General features: G+C 37.1%; 1 protein-coding gene across 10 annotated transcripts in view; it reads left to right on the top strand.

The window, feature by feature from the left end:
• The window catches only part of ppfia2 (PTPRF interacting protein alpha 2), a 120,761-nt gene that overhangs the window by 76,039 nt on the left and 27,127 nt on the right, over window positions 1-17,595 (top strand). For all 10 annotated transcript variants that reach the window (XM_032588785.1, XM_032588781.1, XM_032588783.1 and 7 more), the window contains 4 exons: window positions 8,104-8,205; window positions 11,015-11,179; window positions 11,794-11,868; window positions 16,426-16,536. In XM_032588785.1, the coding sequence (XP_032444676.1) occupies window positions 8,104-8,205; window positions 11,015-11,179; window positions 11,794-11,868; window positions 16,426-16,536 (453 nt within the window). The remainder of the gene's footprint in view (window positions 1-8,103; window positions 8,206-11,014; window positions 11,180-11,793; window positions 11,869-16,425; window positions 16,537-17,595) is intronic.

The raw sequence follows: 17,595 nt of genomic DNA, 5'->3' as shown, positions 1-17,595 counted from the left end.
TCTGCTTTGATATTGTTCTTCAGTTTTAGCCATGAACAATTTCAAAGCTAGTTTTGGAAAATGAGGGTGAAACAATAATGGTGGTGATGCATTAGATCGTTTAAGGACTTTCTTTAAACCTCTTTCATTTTGGTTCGTGTTGTTGCTTTGAGAGAAGGCTGTGGAGTGTTTATCTTAACGGGTCTGAATCACTGCGTAAATTAAGGTAGCATCTTCTAAAACAGATTCATGACTTGTCCTCAATGCGTCTTCACAGAACAGAGGAAAAACTCTTACCTTATCAGCTAAATGTTGTTGTAGATTTACCGACATCACGCAATCAACCCCGGTGCTCTCTGTGTTCAGCCAGGCCTCTTCTTAAAGAATCTTTCATCAAATGAAAAAATAAACTACACTTATTTTATGGTGTATAAAATAAGATTTATCTGCAAGGTGGAATTTTAGAGGCTGAATTTGAACTTTAAAGCACATAAAGACACATCAACGCTGGATGTACATACATTAGCCTCTGGCTTCTTTATCTCTGCTAACTCTTGACTGCATTCTCTCTGGATCCGGCCGTCGTTTGAAGTTGTGATGAAGTTGCAACCTGTCAGAAAAAAGGAATAGTGCTTCCAAATGCTCTAATTGTAAAATGTTGGAGGTTCTTTGGGACAGAGTGACAGCCGGTTGTATCCAGTGAGTGGACAGCAGGGCGGAAGAAAGGTAAATACTGTGTTTCAGATGAGGACAGAGTGATGAAAGCATTCAGGGTGCTGGTGCAAAATTTGTCGCCTACCTTCAAAATCTTACCATGAACAAAAAGAGCTTCACTGTCAGGACATATAACCTTTTTGAATATTTGAAGTTGAGGAATTGAGGCTGCTGCTGAGCTGGATTGAGCGCAGTGGTCATACCTCAGGGTCTCCAAGGATCCGGAGAGTCCGACCAGGAGCCTCTGTGACCGATCCGTCTTTATCAGCCAGACTGAGGGCAGGAATTAGGCTGGCTGTGTTTCTCAGTGGGTCACTGTTGTTGCTGCTCAGCAGGTTTCTAACATCCTTCCCTTAAATAATTCAACTAAAGGCGTTTAAAAGATTCCACGTTTTGAAGTTTTGTCAAAGAGTAAGTCTAAATGTTCGTCTAATATTTAAACTAGAATAAAACTGAATGCTTGGTCAGCCAATAGATGTTTTGTCAGTGTGACATGTCTATGCATTAAAACTAGATTCAGTAAATTAGAATGTCATTGAGAAGTTTGTGTATATCAGGATTTTGCACACAGACTGATATTTTTTAAGCCTTTATTTTGGTTAATTATGGTAATTTTTCTGCTTAAGGTAATAAAACACAATATTTAGAAATGTTCGCCCCAAATTATGTTGAATGCTTAAAGATTGTCTTAAAAAGGTTCTTTTATTCTAATAAAAAAAGCCTCATGTGACTTTAAATGCTTTTGCCTGGTGACTAAAAACAGAAAAAAAACCTTTTATGGGCAATTCCAAAAGGAATTGTGCTGAGTAATAATTTTACTTTGGAAAGCACTCAGAACTGTTTTGTTGCTGAAATGCTCTATACAAATGAACTTGAATGAAATTTTAGTAAAATGCATTCAAGCTGCTTGTTGTGAGACAAAATGTGAAGCAATGCAAAGGATGTTCTTATTGTCTTTTTGTTATACAGTATAAACCTAATCAAACGTAAAAGGAAATGCTAAACGGGGTTAAAAAAAAAAGTGGATGAAATTATATTTGAATAATATTTGTGCCAGTTTAGGAATATATGATTAAAATGTCAGTTGTAAATAAATTACACCCCAATAGAATTAAATATAATTTTTACGTTAACCTTTTTTTTTTTGCCTTTTTAAAAAAATTTTAATGAGTAAAATCAGAGTAAAAATAGTTTTGCCCCTCCTCTATCAGCAACCTGAGGGGTGATTACACATCTCTAGGTTTTTATTTGCAGCATGTGAATATTTATGTAACATGATCCTATTGATATTTTGTCTACTGTAGCTCAGCATCTCCCCAGCATGTGTACACATTTGTTTACTGGGGGAGGTGGTATTGATAGCAGCATGCTCTTCTCATTGTTTATTTATAACCAGCCATGTTTCCTCTCCTCCTTTTAGTCTCAGACTGTAAATATCCTGCTTGATTAAAAATTGAAGACATGTTGTGAACCCTTCTGCTGCCCATGGTATGTCTGAAAAGCTCAAATATCATCTGTTGGTTCACTTTATGAGAATATAGTTTCTCAAATCATAATTATTTTCCAGCTGCTTGCAAGGACTTCTTTGGTGTGTATTGTGCTTTTTGTTAATCATCTTTATTTGCCTCATTCTAGGATGACTTATCAGATTTGCTAATGTAAATTTCTGTCCAAACACTTGAGGATTGACTGCTAAAAAATGGCAGGCTCATCATTGCATGGATGACATGCTCTCTGAGACTCACCCAGTGAATCAGCAGGCTGTCAGTCACAACCGCCACCTCTGCACTCCTGAGAAAGATGCACTGTTGGCAGGGTATGTTTTTAGCTCGGAATCATGACTTTCTTTGCAGAGGCACACCTACACTTCCGATAGGAGAAAAAAAAAACCACAGCAACTATCCGATGCTGTTGTAATTTAGGCCAACAGTCGCCCACTCAGAGAGGAAGCCTTGGCCACCGATTCATTTAGAGTTCAGCTGTCAGACACTATACTCGCACACTTTCATGCACACATATTGCAGCGCTGTGCACTCTGCACAGGTAATGAGAAGTGGGGAAAAGAGACAGGGGGCTTTATTGGTCTGGTGGGTCTTGGATAAAATAGTGAAAGTGAGGCCTAAAGGAAGGCTCAGACCATTAAGATTTCTGGATCAAAAATTTGGGGGAAAAAGCAAGCCTCAATCATTAAGCTAAAATACATTGTAATGATTGTTTAATTTTTTTAATTTGTTAAAAATCAGATTGCCTTTTATTGAAAACCACATTGAAGTTTTCTACTTTTTTTTTAGCACAAATAAGTGTTTCTATCTTCTACTTTCCTGCTGTTTCAAAATCATAGATGCACTAATAATGCTGTGCATGTGCATCTCCACTTTTGCTCTTTTTCTCCTTCAATCTTCCTGCTCTCAAAATGTAGAAAGTGTTCCATCACGCCAGTCATTTTGCTGTTTTTTTTTTTTTTACACCAATATGCTTTCATGTTGTTTACCAAAGACGTGCCTGTGGGCTACTGGGTGGGTTTACTGCAAATAAAACCTCCAGGTCTTATTTTTTTTCTCTCCTTTAGGAAGAATTAGGCAAAAATAAATATCTGAGTGGAAATAAGCCGCAACCATTTCAAAATAGTTCAACCTTTTCCGTAGTTAGATTATATTTTTAATATTAAAACTTCTTGAAAAATAGTTACATTTTTTATTTACCACAGTTTTATGAAAGCAAAGTCTGGCTGTATGCCAGATCATACAGATGCTGCTATTTTAAAGCATTTGTTTCTAAATGACTTCATAATATTATTAATATATGATGTTGTGTTGCATCGTTGATAAAACTCAGTTGTTATTCCAAATGTATACGTGTTTATAACCTAAATATCTCTGTCAAATGATGTTTCAGCAGAGTCTATAATCTGTCAAGCATCCTGACAGGGTGGCCTTTGGGAGGATAACAGTCTACAAAACATTTCCTTCCCCCTAAGGTCACAGCCTTTTATTCAACTTGGCTCTGAGAGGAGAGACCGTTCGGAGACAACAGTTTTAATGGCGTGCTGCACCGAGAGTTTACGGCTGTCTGATGCTGAGGAAGGCGATGTTATTGGAGCACCAGAGAGGGGATATTCTGATCCGACGCAAACTACTGTGCAATTTGCAGAGGGGCTTTCTCTTAAGAGGAGGTGACTGTGATTAGCTGCACTCCTGTGAGAGGGAGATTTATGAGCTCTAAGCTTCTTTTTTGCCTGACCTGCTGCACACATTTACAAGTTAGAGAAACATCCAGAGAGGCTAAAAAAAAAAAGTGCTGCGTAACTCCCAGGATTTATTAGAAGATATTTCTCAAGATGGTTTAGAGAAGCGTGAAATTATGATAATCAGCTCTGGGATGTGAATTTTTTTCTTTTTCAGATTCCAAATCTGATTTCATGGAATATGTAAAACAGGAAATGTGAGTTATGTATGTCGGGCCAAAACTAAAATAACACAAATTCTCCGTCTTCAAAACTCCTCATTGTTTTCTGTGCATGAATTTTAGGTCAGCTCCCTGCAGAGATGACTTGGTTACCACGCCAACACGTTTTTGCCCCTGTCTCCTGTTGCTATGGTAACAGCTCGGATCCTGGTTGACCTTAGCTTTCTCCACAGATACACTCGGTCATTAACTGAGCAGGCATTTATTGTACCAATAATGAGCTTCTTTGTCCCCACAGTTTGACCCCGAACTTCAGTGGGCTGAGTAGAATGAACTTTTCATTGGTCCTGATCATCTGAACAGGATGCACTGTGGCCTGGTTTTGTTTCTGTTGCTTTGGGAGCAGTAGCACTGTACAGCTTCTGTAACTAAGTTCATTGTTTTTTAGTGTATTCAGCAAAAACCGTGGCTGCAAAGTGGGCACAAATGATGAGGCCTCTGCCTCTGTGCTTGGTATTTATTATGAGGTGTTTGTGCTGATGCAATGTTTCTGTTGTGCTTGGTTTTCTCTAAATGTAACTGTGTGCATTAGAGGCTAACATCTGCACCTTTTCCTCTTATACAAAGCAAACATTTGGTTAACCGTTAGGTTGGTCAGAGTAAACTTTGTAAACCAAACTAACTTTGTTCAACTGTTCAAACAATCTGCACTTGTTTCATGTGCTGCTGTGCTTTAGTTAACTGGTAATTTAGGTCTGTGGACTCTGAATGTAGGTCATGTCCAGCCTGACCTGATGATGGATTTTCTAGCATGCCTTCTAACAAAGAAATAAACTGAGAACTGTACTGTATGGCTATTTGTGTGAAGGAGTAATTACTTGGAAAGAAGAGTCAATTTTCTTCTCTCTCCAACATTTTGACTTCACACATTTGAATCTTCCAGATTATTATATTGCTAAATTTTACTTTTAGTCAATAGCTGGGATAAGCAAGATGTGGTCAGCATTCTTTAGAAATTGATTTTTGTTCGAGTTTCTAAAGAGGCATTGCTGTGAGTTGTAAAATGGTTGCTTAAAACAGAAGGAGTGAATGGAAGCAGCTGGAAGTCACTTACTATACAGAACAGTCAGTGTTTAGTCCTGAAATTTTAACCAAGCTACAATAATGTAACTTAAAGTGTTGCTCTGTCAGTATTTTAAGCAACTTGCTTTTAAAACTTACAGAGTTTATATGTTTTCCTTTTCCTTGGCTCAGACACTGAGTAGAGGGGGAAAGAAGGCTTCCAGCTGCACCCATTTTTGTTGTGGGTAAAACCATGGATGTGAGAAGTTGGTGAGAGTGCAATAAAATTTAACTCGATAACTTTGGGGCTGAAATCAAAATAATCATTAAAACAATGTAGTAAACCAAAAATGTAAGTGTTGTCTTAAGTTTTTATCACATTAACTTTTGCAAGTATGTAAATGCAATAATTGCATTTACATCTCTGAGAGAAAATCTGTTCAATAATTTTCATTTTGATATTAGGTTTAAAGTTTGTAAGAAGGATTGTGTTATGTATAGACTGCTTGCACTCACAGGAGACATTTGAAAAGCAAAACCCACAAATTTTTACAGTAGAACCTTCAGATTTTGTCACCACCGGTTCTGTGGCCATGTTGACTCCATGACAGCATCTCTGGGGCAAACTATCCTCCATCCCTCCGCCACGCGTCGCTTTATATCCTTCAAGCCATTAGTCAGCTTGAGGCTCGTCTCATATTCACGTGGAACACTATTTGTAGCCGTAGGAGAGGTTTACCCTCTTCAGTTTCACATTACTGACCTTTTCGGTTGTTGGATCCTTGTGACAAGCATGTGTTCACTCCAGCGTGCCATCAAATGGCTACTCGTTCATTTGTCATGTTCTATATGGAAGTCGCAAAAGAGTTTCAGTAATTGTGTACAAAAACAGCATAACTATAGCTATAGGAAGCCAAATTATCGCTGCCGAAATTACTTAACTGCTTTGAACGAAAAGGAAAATATTTCATTGGGAGTCCTTCATGTCACTGCTATTAAGATTATACCAAAATACTTTTACTATAAACACTTTCTAAAGTTATATGAAAATTCCCACATGATTCTTTATCTATTATATAAGACTATTTTTTAAAACTGTTTGCTGTTGAAACAAACACATATTTTAATGTCTTAAGGACAAAAACAAAGTCATGTAAACATATACAAGCAAGCCTTTCTTTCTTCTGTGGTTTTTTACAACATTTAATCATTTTACGGCGCAGAGAATCCTCCTCCTGCTGTACAAGTTAAGTTCTGGTTCCTGTCATGTCAGGTTACTCATTGACCTAGAAGCCTTACTTCTGGTCAGATCCACTTGAGTTAAAACAGTCCAAAAGAAACTTTCATGTAATTTCCATAGAGGATTTGTCTAAAGCAAAGAGACATAATATGAGGTCACTCCCTGGAATCTGCGCAGCACCGAGTTATTGTCCTCGACTCCTGAGGGACAGATTAGAAACGGATTCATAACATGCAAGACTTGTAAACAAATCATGGTTTTATTTTTTTATGGTACAAAGTAATTGCATTTTTGCACGCTGATACAAAATATTTTCAATTAATTATGTTATTGATCATATTTCTTTTGGAGCTTCAAACTAATATTGATCTTTCAGATTAATTTGACAGAAATGTCAAATAAAGCTAAAAACAAAGTTCATAAAACTGAATCTTTTGCCATTTATTCTTTCTTTGAAAGATGTTTTAATTCTTTTTTGCTGTTTTTTATTCAAATAATTGCAGCACATGTATTTCTGCATTTAGGCTTTGGTTCATCGGTTTATGTTTTAAGCAGACTTCCATCTTAAGCTAAGTGTTTATAATGTAAATCAATTTCATATGCCTTTTTGTAGAATGTGAGAACAAGAGAGTAATTTAATTTAATTAAATTTGTTAAAAATACCAATTGTAAGTGACTTTTTTCTTTTAACATTTTCCTGCTGGTTTGAATTAAATCCACAATTTGTCCCTTTGGAAAGTTAACCACAAATCAAAAGTAAAAACTGAACTTTAAATATGTTGCACCGACAGTTATGAATTAATACCCAATATGTAGAAACATATCAACTTTACTATGTGACTATATAAAATATTCTCAGTTCTGCTAATTTAGTTTGATCTCACGAATAGCATACCAATGAGAATAACCTAGATACTATAAAATACCACAAAGATGTTTTTAACACAAAAGACTGACAACACATTTGCAGGATTTTCAAGCACTATGCACTAAATTACAGAGTTTATATGTTTTTCTTTTAAGGAATTCTCAGTTGAAGTATGCATCTAAATCTTTAATGATTAACTTTCTGTGAACCAGCAGGAAACCAAAAGTACACTCGGAAAGCTTTTGAGAAAATATGCCTTCTAGCATTCAAATGAAAAGCATAGAACCTGTCTGGAGGAAGTTGTTAGTAAAAACATCTCTCGCTAAACTGCTGCCTCCTCAACTCTGACAGAGATTAACAGCAGGAAGAGAGACGAGGTTCCCTCTGCAAACACGATCAGTGGGGTTTCATTCTGTTTGGGTTCTTCTAAGTCATCTCGGTCACTGCTTATGTTGCAGTGCAGAATTTTCTGCTGCATTTTTCTGTTGGCTTATAGTGTGTGTGCATCAGTTTGAGCAGTAATAGTAGGCTGCAGTGTTAAGTAGACGGGCAGTTTTGCTCTCATTATCTTGGAGATTGAGTCATATAAGCTGTTCTAAAGTTGTGACAAGTACTTCATCCCTTATACCTGCATACTGTGATTGACTGCAAACATGTTAGCTGGAAATTCAAAACTTTCCGTCTTTCAAAGTCAAATTCTTTCTTTATCTTTTAATCTTCACGCAATCTATTTGAAGCAGAAAAGCTGCTTTATAACTGATTCGATCATTTCCAGCTTACTGATGGATTTCTAATGATCCTGACCCATCTCGTCCTTTTCTCTGTGGTTCTGCAGGAGTTTGCTGCGCTGACCAAGGAGCTGAACGCCTGCAGGGAGCAGCTGCTGGAGAAGGAGGAGGAGATCTCTGAACTCAAAGCTGAGAGGAACAACACCAGGGTATCTAAAGCTCGAATCTTACATCAAACTTACATTGTGCTGGATCGGTCAGTTCCTCTCCAGCTGCTTGTATTACGAAGCTTCTTGTGAGGAAACAAAGTTTTAACACACGTCTCACAAACAGAAGCAATGAATCTGCATCAATTTGGTTTTCTTCCATTAGTTTTGTTGTTAACGATGAAGTTGGGTTTTGTTTTTGTTCTGGTGAAGCAAATATTTTTCTTTATGCATTTTTCTTTTTGATTGGTGCACATTTTGGCTAATAAGCAGCTCTTGTAGCAGTTTAAATTTGTCCAGGTGGCTTGGTCTGCTTTCAGAAGCTCAGAATGAAAGCAAGAAAGAAAATAAAGATATGACTATTCTTTGTCAAACTAAGTCCCCTGAAATATTCTAATATGAAAATGCAAAGTGTGCAGATAAAGAGAATAATGGATCATTAACAAGGCCTGTACTGGCCCCAGTAAAGACATGGGAGACATTTGTGATGTAGGTCACAGTAAATACAATCACAAAGTTTAATAAATGTCTTCTTACTACTCCCAGTATCTATGTATTTGCAAAAGATACAAATAAAGTGGGGATCCTTTCATGTGGACAAAATAGCAGCAGGGGAATAAAACAATATAGACTTATTTTATTTTTGATATTTAGTAATGTTAAAAATGTGGATGCATAGTGCTTGAAAATTGTCAAATCCAACCAATAGACCTGTATTTCCATGACAAACGAATGTCTTTAGCATAGAGATGGAGGAATACATTAACAACTTGACCTACATTATTAATATTAATTGTAAAAAAGTGGTATTTCTAATACACAGCCTTGAGGGACACAATTTGTGACAGGTAACCAGAAGAAAGACTAAATTACTCACAGAAAGATTTTTTCCCACATTCCTGATATTTTATGATGTTTCACTTCCTGCTCCAGAATTTTGAATATGATCCTCAGAAAAAAAGGAGGCTGACTGCATATTTTGAAGAAGAGAAATGGAAGTTAGTCTGCATAAGTACTGAACCAAGCATCTATACTGATATTCTGCCTGGGAATTTTCCACTTCCTCCACATATGAGTGCTCAGCAGTAGAATTAAGTGGTGATAATATGCAGAGTGCTCCAACTCAAATACTCTCATGGGAAATTGAACCAACTTGTAAATGTTTGGGGAGGCAAAGTTGTGCATGTTCACTTTTAAAAAACATTCTCCTCTTAAAAGCTGTAAGCACACTCTGCTGTTGCCAGATAAGACCGGTTTACGTTTCTGCACTGATTTAGTTTTCACTTTTTTTTACTCTGCTAAAGGACTATTTTAGCACATCTCACTGAGAAATCATGAAAAGAGGTGCAAAGAAACAGAAAACGTCATTTTCACACTCGCTTAATTATCGCCTCTAACTCTCTAAAGAGCAATTTTCAAAGCAAGCTTTAATTAAACTTGGTTTTGTCACTGAAGGTGTTTTACATTTCATAATTAAGTTTTGTAAAGCATGTGCAGACAGGCAGTGGACTGAGGGGCTGCAGTGTTGTCTGTGGAGACATGTAAACTTTATTGACTGTTAGGATAAGTGTCCCAATCGAATGACATGCACGTACAGTTAGACTCGAGAGGGTCTGGAGACATGAAGCATGTCCAATAAATAATAAAGCAACGGTTGAAAAAATCTGCCGAACAGGATTAGAGTGTGTTCTAATTCTGGAAGAAGCTCAGTGTAAACACTTCATGACTGATTCAGCTGTGTTTGTTCTGTTGACGTTGCAGGAATACGGAGTACATGATGACTGCTGCTCCAGCTCTGAGAGAGATAATTCAGATAGAGAAGCGTTTTAAATTTGCCCTTTTTTAGACGCTTATGTTTCTCAGAAACATGAGAATGGCCACTTTAATTTTTTCTAATGGTAAAATATAATTGGTTGCATTTTTAAAACTATAATCGAATGCATACTACTACCAGAGCGTTTATTTTAATGATGTAGTAGAAAACCAAGTTGACAGTCCAACCCCGTGTGAGTTCAAAACTGCTTTCATTTGCAATAAAAGTTTCCTCTCTTAGCCACAGTAGAAACTCATGTCAAATTAGAAATATTTAAAATATTCTTGATGTACTAATTATGAAAAGTTCACCACTGGGACTCCTGCATTTACCTAATGATGGAATCAGTCAAACTCTCTCTCACCTTCTACACTTTCTGCTTTCTTTTGCGTCTCACCAGAAACGGAAAAAATTTTTCTGACCTTTGCATAAAAATCCCTGTTTTTGCCGGTGACAATCTTGAATCAGTTATTTTGTATTGTTTACCCTAATGGAGCTGTTAACGGACGGTGACGGACATAGATGTTTGGTTGCTGTTAAGGTGTGACCCAGTTGATTTAATTTTTGACTAATTCTGCTTTTTAAGCCTAAATACTATAAAGAATGTGCCGAAGGTCCTATGATGGTGCCAGTGATTTTAAATATGACTGAAAATGAAATAATTTAATTATTTCCCTTGAATTGCTTCCTAACCCTTATTTGACTTTTACAACGGGAAACATTTTTGTTTTTATGATATATTCACTACATGCATATACAACAAAGAGCGATATTAATGTAACACTTTCATAAAGAAAGTGGTGAAGCTTGAAAGTGTCTTTTAAGGTTTATGTTTTAATATATATTTTAGTCTGTATATGTGATCAGTACAACTAGTGCTCAAACAAAGACTCGCTTAGGGAAGCGTGTCTGGTAAGATTTTTTTGGTCGTCTGTTCAGCCAGCTGTTTGAAGCTTTTCCCTGTTTTTAACAAATAATCTGTGCATGTGATTTTCCCAGTTACTTCTGGAACATCTGGAATGCCTGGTGTCCAGACACGAGCGGTCACTTCGAATGACGGTGGTCAAGCGTCAAGCTCAGTCCCCCTCAGGGGTCTCCAGTGAGGTTGAAGTCCTCAAAGCACTTAAGTCCCTGTTTGAACACCATAAAGCACTCGACGAGAAGGTACATCTGTCACCAGCCGTGTATTATTTTCACTTCTGTTGGAGGAAAAAAAAACTATATTTGTAAATGAATGCAGAATACTGTGAAACAATATTGGTTCCTTATATATTTTAATAGAATTAATATGTTGATTACTGTTTTAAACATTACTATGAGGCTATTTAACTTGAGCATTTGTTGGCACTGTTTGTTTTCCATAGTTAGATTGCTGCTTTTACCCTCTATTCCCCCTTTGTGATCCACAGGGAGGCTATCTTTCAGCCTGACCCCTAAATGCTCTCATCTGTTAAGGCTTGATGTTTTGGGTGGTAAAATTGTCTTGTGATACTGGGCATATTCCCAATGTCAAAGTTTTTAATTCAGGGTTAACTCCTCTGAGATAGTTGAAAAGATCAGAACAAGAAGGGGTATTGAAACAAAAATTACTTTTAGAATCAATCAGGGCTCCTTTTGCGACTTCAAAACCACATTTAAGCATTATCGTACAGACATAAGCAGAGAAAAAAATGATTTATCTCTTGCCGTGTTAATCAAAGCTTACCTAGATTGAAATTTAAATAATCAATTTAAATGAACATTGACTTAAATATTGTTTTCTATTTTAAAATTTTCAGGTCAGGGAGAGACTACGAGTGTCACTGGAGAGAGTCTCTGCCTTGGAGGAGGAGCTCACAGCAACCAATCAGGAGGTAACATACTGTGAGCTTACATGAAATAATAGCTCTGCTAATATTTAAACATACTTACTTAAATACACTTTCATTTATTTGCTGAATGTTTGAATGGGTAATGAGACCCAGGCCAGTGTATTTACTTCAGTTAAGACTTTCTGCTGGTTAATTTTCTTTAGTACAAGAAATGCTAGAAATAGAAATGAGAATGAAATGAAAATGATGAGAATGAAATATGCATTTTGTCATTTTCCACAAGTCAATGCATCACTGGGATTTAAGGTGAAAGACAAACACAAGTATCTGTGAAGTGGACAGTAAAAGTTTTAATTTGTTTTTACATCTCAAAAGCTGCAAAATGCAATATGCTTCAATCAGATACCACTAAAATAAAATCCGGTGCAGCCAGTTGCAGAAAGCATTTAATTTCACTATAACTCTGTTTTTAGAAGTTTGTTTGAGCACAAACGCCAATATATTTTTTGTGCCCCATCAATTTTTACAGGAATGTATATCCTGTTATAAACATTTTTTCACTGAAACTCGGAACGTGCAGAAGAATACTCACTGACTTTAGATCAAAGTTGCTGACGAGCTTTGTGTTCCAGACCAGCAGCCTTCCTCTCAGGCTGCACACTGGCTGCCAGTTCCCAGTCTGTCACCAGTCACGACACAAAGAGGAGGAACACTTGGACTTTTTGTGGTTGTCACATCCTGACAGAGTTTTGGTTGGAAGGCACAAGGAGGAGAATATAAACGAAAAACGGCAATGAATGTCGATGCCAACTGTGGTCAAAGAGATGTGTGCTAATGAGTGTGCAGGTGTGTCTTTAGTGAATGCTGAAAAAGTACGGAGACCATAATCTTAGTTGGAATGAAAAGTGTTTTAGAGGAGATAGTGTGAGCTCAAGTGTGGGTGAAATCAACGATTCTTTTATAAAGAAGTGAAAGTTATTTGACAAGCCTGTAGTTTTTAGTTTTTTTTCTTTTTTCCTAGAAGAAACTTGATTTTAACGGAGCATTTGAGGCACTGACAGACACGACGGTAGGAAATGTAGCACCATTAGAAATTCTCACACCACTGAGCCAAGGTTAGAAAGCCTCTGCAGTACATCCGCGAGCTTCCCCCTTATATGCGGTTAACAGCGACCGCCAGCTGTGGGCAGATGAGGGATCGGGCCTAGAGGCAGCAGACAGACGCTTAAACTGGCGTTGCTGAATAGAAATGTCTCACTTCAGGGGCTCCAGGGAAGCGTGAGCACGCAAACTGGTAATTGATTTTGGATGGAAGTCTTGTATGAGTCCCATTTCCCTGCGGGCATTTTCACAACACTGCCGTGCCTGATGAAATCAGCACCCTTTGACCTTGTGCAGTCACAGGTGCTTAAGTGGGGATTCTAATTTGCTGCTATCAAATCAAATGTTATACTGGATTTGTTGGAATCTATTTAAAGATACAATTAAAGTAGTGAGTTTAACAGTTGAAAAGTTACACTACATGTTTAGAATTTGTTAAAGTGAAACTTAATGTCACACAAAAGATGCTAGTATTCTTTCTGGGATTCTCATTGATCTTAGTTGACAAAATAAAGGCGGACATTGTCTTCTGCTCACAGACAGAGAGCTGAAACTTTATTAACTTAAAATTTTGTTGCAAAGCTAATCAGCTCTCTTTTATGCTGTACACAGACGAAACAAGGAACCTTGCAGGTCTGTATCCTGCACAGCATATATTTGCATTTTTAAGGAAAAATATTGTGCAATACTTTCCCAAAGCCTGTTTGTTTAATTGTTTTTTAGGATCTTTCTGAGTGGACAGAGACCCTTAAATTTTATGTTAATATCGATATCTTATTTTGGACTTTTATTGACTTTTATTTTTTTTTAATTCCAAAAATCTTCAATTTCCTCTTTAAAGTTTCTTACAGATAAAATGTACTGAGCAGTTGGTTACAAATACCCTAAAAAACCTGGCATTTTAGGAAAAATGAATGCATTATTTTTCTACTAACAAGTTTATTTGTTTGGGTCATCTGCATCAGACCTGAACATTTTGTGGTCTCCTTTTTAATATGATGAAGAATTGAAAAACCATTGATTAATAATAAATCTAAGCAGTAGGTAACACTGCTTTGGAGAAAAATCTGTATTTTAACCTCAACATGAAACCAGATCCTGCAGAGGATTCAACACGTTTGAAGTCATATAATCTCCCATTAGAGATGAGCACTGCAAGCACAAATACCATCTGAATATGGAAATTGTTGAATATCAGAATATTTAGCCTTCATTTTCAAAAGGTGTTGTTGAAAACAAGGCAGCCATTTATCAAAACAGTCATATCGTATGTGAAGTCCAAGTTTGATATTGGAATATTTAAACATAAGGGCCCATCCATAGTTGTAATCAGATTTATTTCCACTGTGCTACCTTTAAAATAACCCAAATATAGCGCAGGAAATCAGAGCAGAAATGGCTTTATTTTGACTTCAAGGAAAATGTTTTTGTATGAGGAAAGATATTGGGGTTATTTTTTCCCATTTGTGACTGATTGTAATTTAAGTAGACTGCACCAAACCTCCATGCTACTAGATGGATTCAATCTTCTTCAATTCAGTAAATTGCTTTGCAGAAAATCAAAATCACCCTTCACTCCTAATAATTCGATTTCTCCTTCATTACGCTACTTCGGACATTTCTCATAACATAAAATTGTTGTAAGAACAGACAAGAACGTCATATTGTCCCTTTCTTTTGTTCTTACTATTTTTATCCCTTTCCTCTTAATGGAGATGGATCAACAACATCAAAAAGAACTAAAAGGCAGCCTGTTCATTTTAACTCGTCGTTTCTGTTATTTTAGAGCTGGAGATGGAGTATGTGCGTCTCTCCATTCATTATTTGTTGGGCTTTCATGTCAGGGGTGGTGTTGGTGTTTGATCTCTGAGGTGGAGAAATTGCAGACGATCTCGGGATAGTCGAGGACACATCCAGAGACGCGGTTCTGACCTCATTAAAATTAATGAACAGAAATGCTCTGTAGTGTTTTAACCCTCATTGTACGAAAGCAAAGAGGTCGTTCCACAGACTTATTTATGCTCCTGAGTCAGTGGCAGAAGTCGGTGTCTTTTAGCTGGATCATGTAAACAATTCTGTTGTCATTTATGCCCTTGATTATCCTCTAAAGGAAAAATATATAACGCAAAACATGACCTTGTTTCTCTAATATTACACTGTAGCGTTCATTGTACTTTTACGCAGGATGACGTGTTTAAAACAAAACATTAGTGTTGCTGGGAAATCCTCAAAGAAAAGCCAGAGAAAACAGAGTTAAGGTTAAAGCCCGATGAAAGCTTCTGAGAACTGAGAGCACAGATCCAGCCTGATGGAGCATTAACATTCTCCCAGCACATCTCATGGATTGTTGTTGGAGCTGCTTCTTTGCTTGCAGAGGGATTATAGTTAAATAATCTGAGCCTTTTGTAGCTGAAGTGCTTTTGTGACCTTTACTGTAAGGAGGATGCTGGGGGTTAAAGCAGAGCAAGAAGCACAAGCAGGAAATGATCAGAGAAATGGACAACTTATGCAACACGGCAAATTACTTTGATCCTTCCATCATTTCTTCTCTAATCATCTTCCTTTCTTTCATTCCTTCAAATATATCCTTCAATATTTTATCCTTCCTTTCTTTCACCCATTTTTTGTTTCTCCTATCTTTTTCACTATTTTTCTTACTTTCGTCAATCATTCTCTTCTTAAAGTTTTCCTACTATCAGTCTCTGCCTTCTCACTGCTGAAGTTTTCCTCCTCATTTATAAAATTCAATAAAAGAAATTGAAGAAATTCCTCTCCTGTGTAAACCATAGAAAGATTCCTTGCTGTTGAATGGTAGGATATTAAAAGATAAAATGCAGCAGAAGCTCCTCAGACTTTTAGACTTTAGTACAGACACAGGTAGTAATGAACCAGGAAATCCAGCTGTGTTCAATTTCAGCACTAACTCAACTCCTCCTCCTTGAAAGGAGGTTTTTCTGTTTACCTTGAGAAGACTGTCGTCCAAATTGTAGCCTTACATTGTTGTTATTAGGAGAATTAAATGAAATCACAAGGAAACTCTAAAAGAAAACTCTTTTAAAAAGCTGAACTAAAGTAAATACTAATGCAGAGGACTCTGGACTCGGGTATTTGCTTCAGCTCTGGTTTTAGAGATCCAAGGAGAAGCATTCAGTTTGAGTCTGGAGGTAATTTTAAAGGATTTTGTTTGAAAAATAAAGAAGCACTTTGTATATACAGAAGATATGTGCAGGAGTCGCTTAAGAGATAAACATTGTGTCACTAAGGAACTGAATGTAAACATTATTGCTGGTCATATCCATGGTGATGTGCTGTGATTTTATGAGACTTCCAGCTTCATTGTTCTGTAAATTCCTCTGCAGTGACCTGCTGTAATGTACATGTTCTACTAGCTGATTGTGTAAAGTCACATTATTATATCTGTCATTTTAAACATTGTGCACCATTGGCTCTGTGAGTAATGAATATTTTCAATTTATACCTGTGTTTATGGTCGTGCAGATTGTGGCCTTACGAGAGCAAAATGCTCACCTTCAGAGGAAAGTCGCGTCCGGTGAAGGAGGCGATGACCTACTGGAGGGCAGTGAAGCGCAACAAAAGCTCCACGGCAAGGTGAGCGTCGCCGGATCTCAGGTTTCTGACTCTAAATAAAAATAAACAGTACTGTGAGACATTTATTTAAAGGGAATAAAGAAAATTTCAAAATCCAACAATGTCATGCAAATATATTTCCTTAAGAGACAAATTTGTCTTTCTTTTAAGAAAGGCTGGTTATCTTCTTTCAGGGAGCTGACAAGAACGTCTTTGTGCACCAAGCAGTCGATGAAAACTATTGACACTCGTCCAAATTCTGCTGCATTCATTAAGAGGACTATGAACTAAATTTAGGCAGTTTTTGAGCTGTAACTTGACTTTGGCATAATTCATTTGACATCTTGGTCAATGAAATCCACTTGGAAGTCATGATCATCCTACCCTCCTTTACTGAATGTACTGTCAATTTGGAATACTAACTTCAAAACTCATGGAACTGCGTCTTGTTTCACTACACCACACTGATTTTGTTTTATATCGGCAACATCAGAACTTCAAACCTCATATCTGATGCTAAAAATATTTACATGCAGACAGGCAGCTGGATAGTTGGTTAGCTCAATGGGAAAGCTGTTACTTGGCTGGTCCTGTGCAGGCTGCAGCTTGGGGGAGGAGAATAGGCGGCTGTGGAGAGTAGAGATGAAGAGTGCGCATGCTGAGACGAGAGGTAATGAGAAGACGGTTATCATCTGCTCTGTTCTGTGGAGATAAAATAAAGGAATATAAACATGTTAATGTTTAGCTGCGTGTTTCTCATATGATAAGACGAAGGCAAAGTTTTAACCTTGCAGTGGTGGAGAGGTTTAATCATTCAGCGTCACTGCAGTCACAAGGACTGACAGAGACGCTGCTGCAAACACCATTAGCCGAGAGTGACAGCCTGTCCTGTGATGTAAAATATACATGGCTGTGGCCTTAATGTGGCAGGTAGGAAGAGGTCAAGGGCAGGAAAGGTCACGCTTTCTTTTATTTTTAGAAATCATTAATACTTTTGTTTTCTGTTCTCACTCATAATTCCTTAAGTGTTTATCGTATTTTATCTACCAAATCTTTATTGCTATGAGGTAAAAATAAACT

This window comes from Xiphophorus hellerii, chromosome 17, assembly GCF_003331165.1.
Source record: "Xiphophorus hellerii strain 12219 chromosome 17, Xiphophorus_hellerii-4.1, whole genome shotgun sequence".
In the NCBI taxonomy this organism is placed as follows: domain Eukaryota; kingdom Metazoa; phylum Chordata; class Actinopteri; order Cyprinodontiformes; family Poeciliidae; genus Xiphophorus; species Xiphophorus hellerii.
This window is presented reverse-complemented; position numbering and strand designations above follow the sequence as displayed.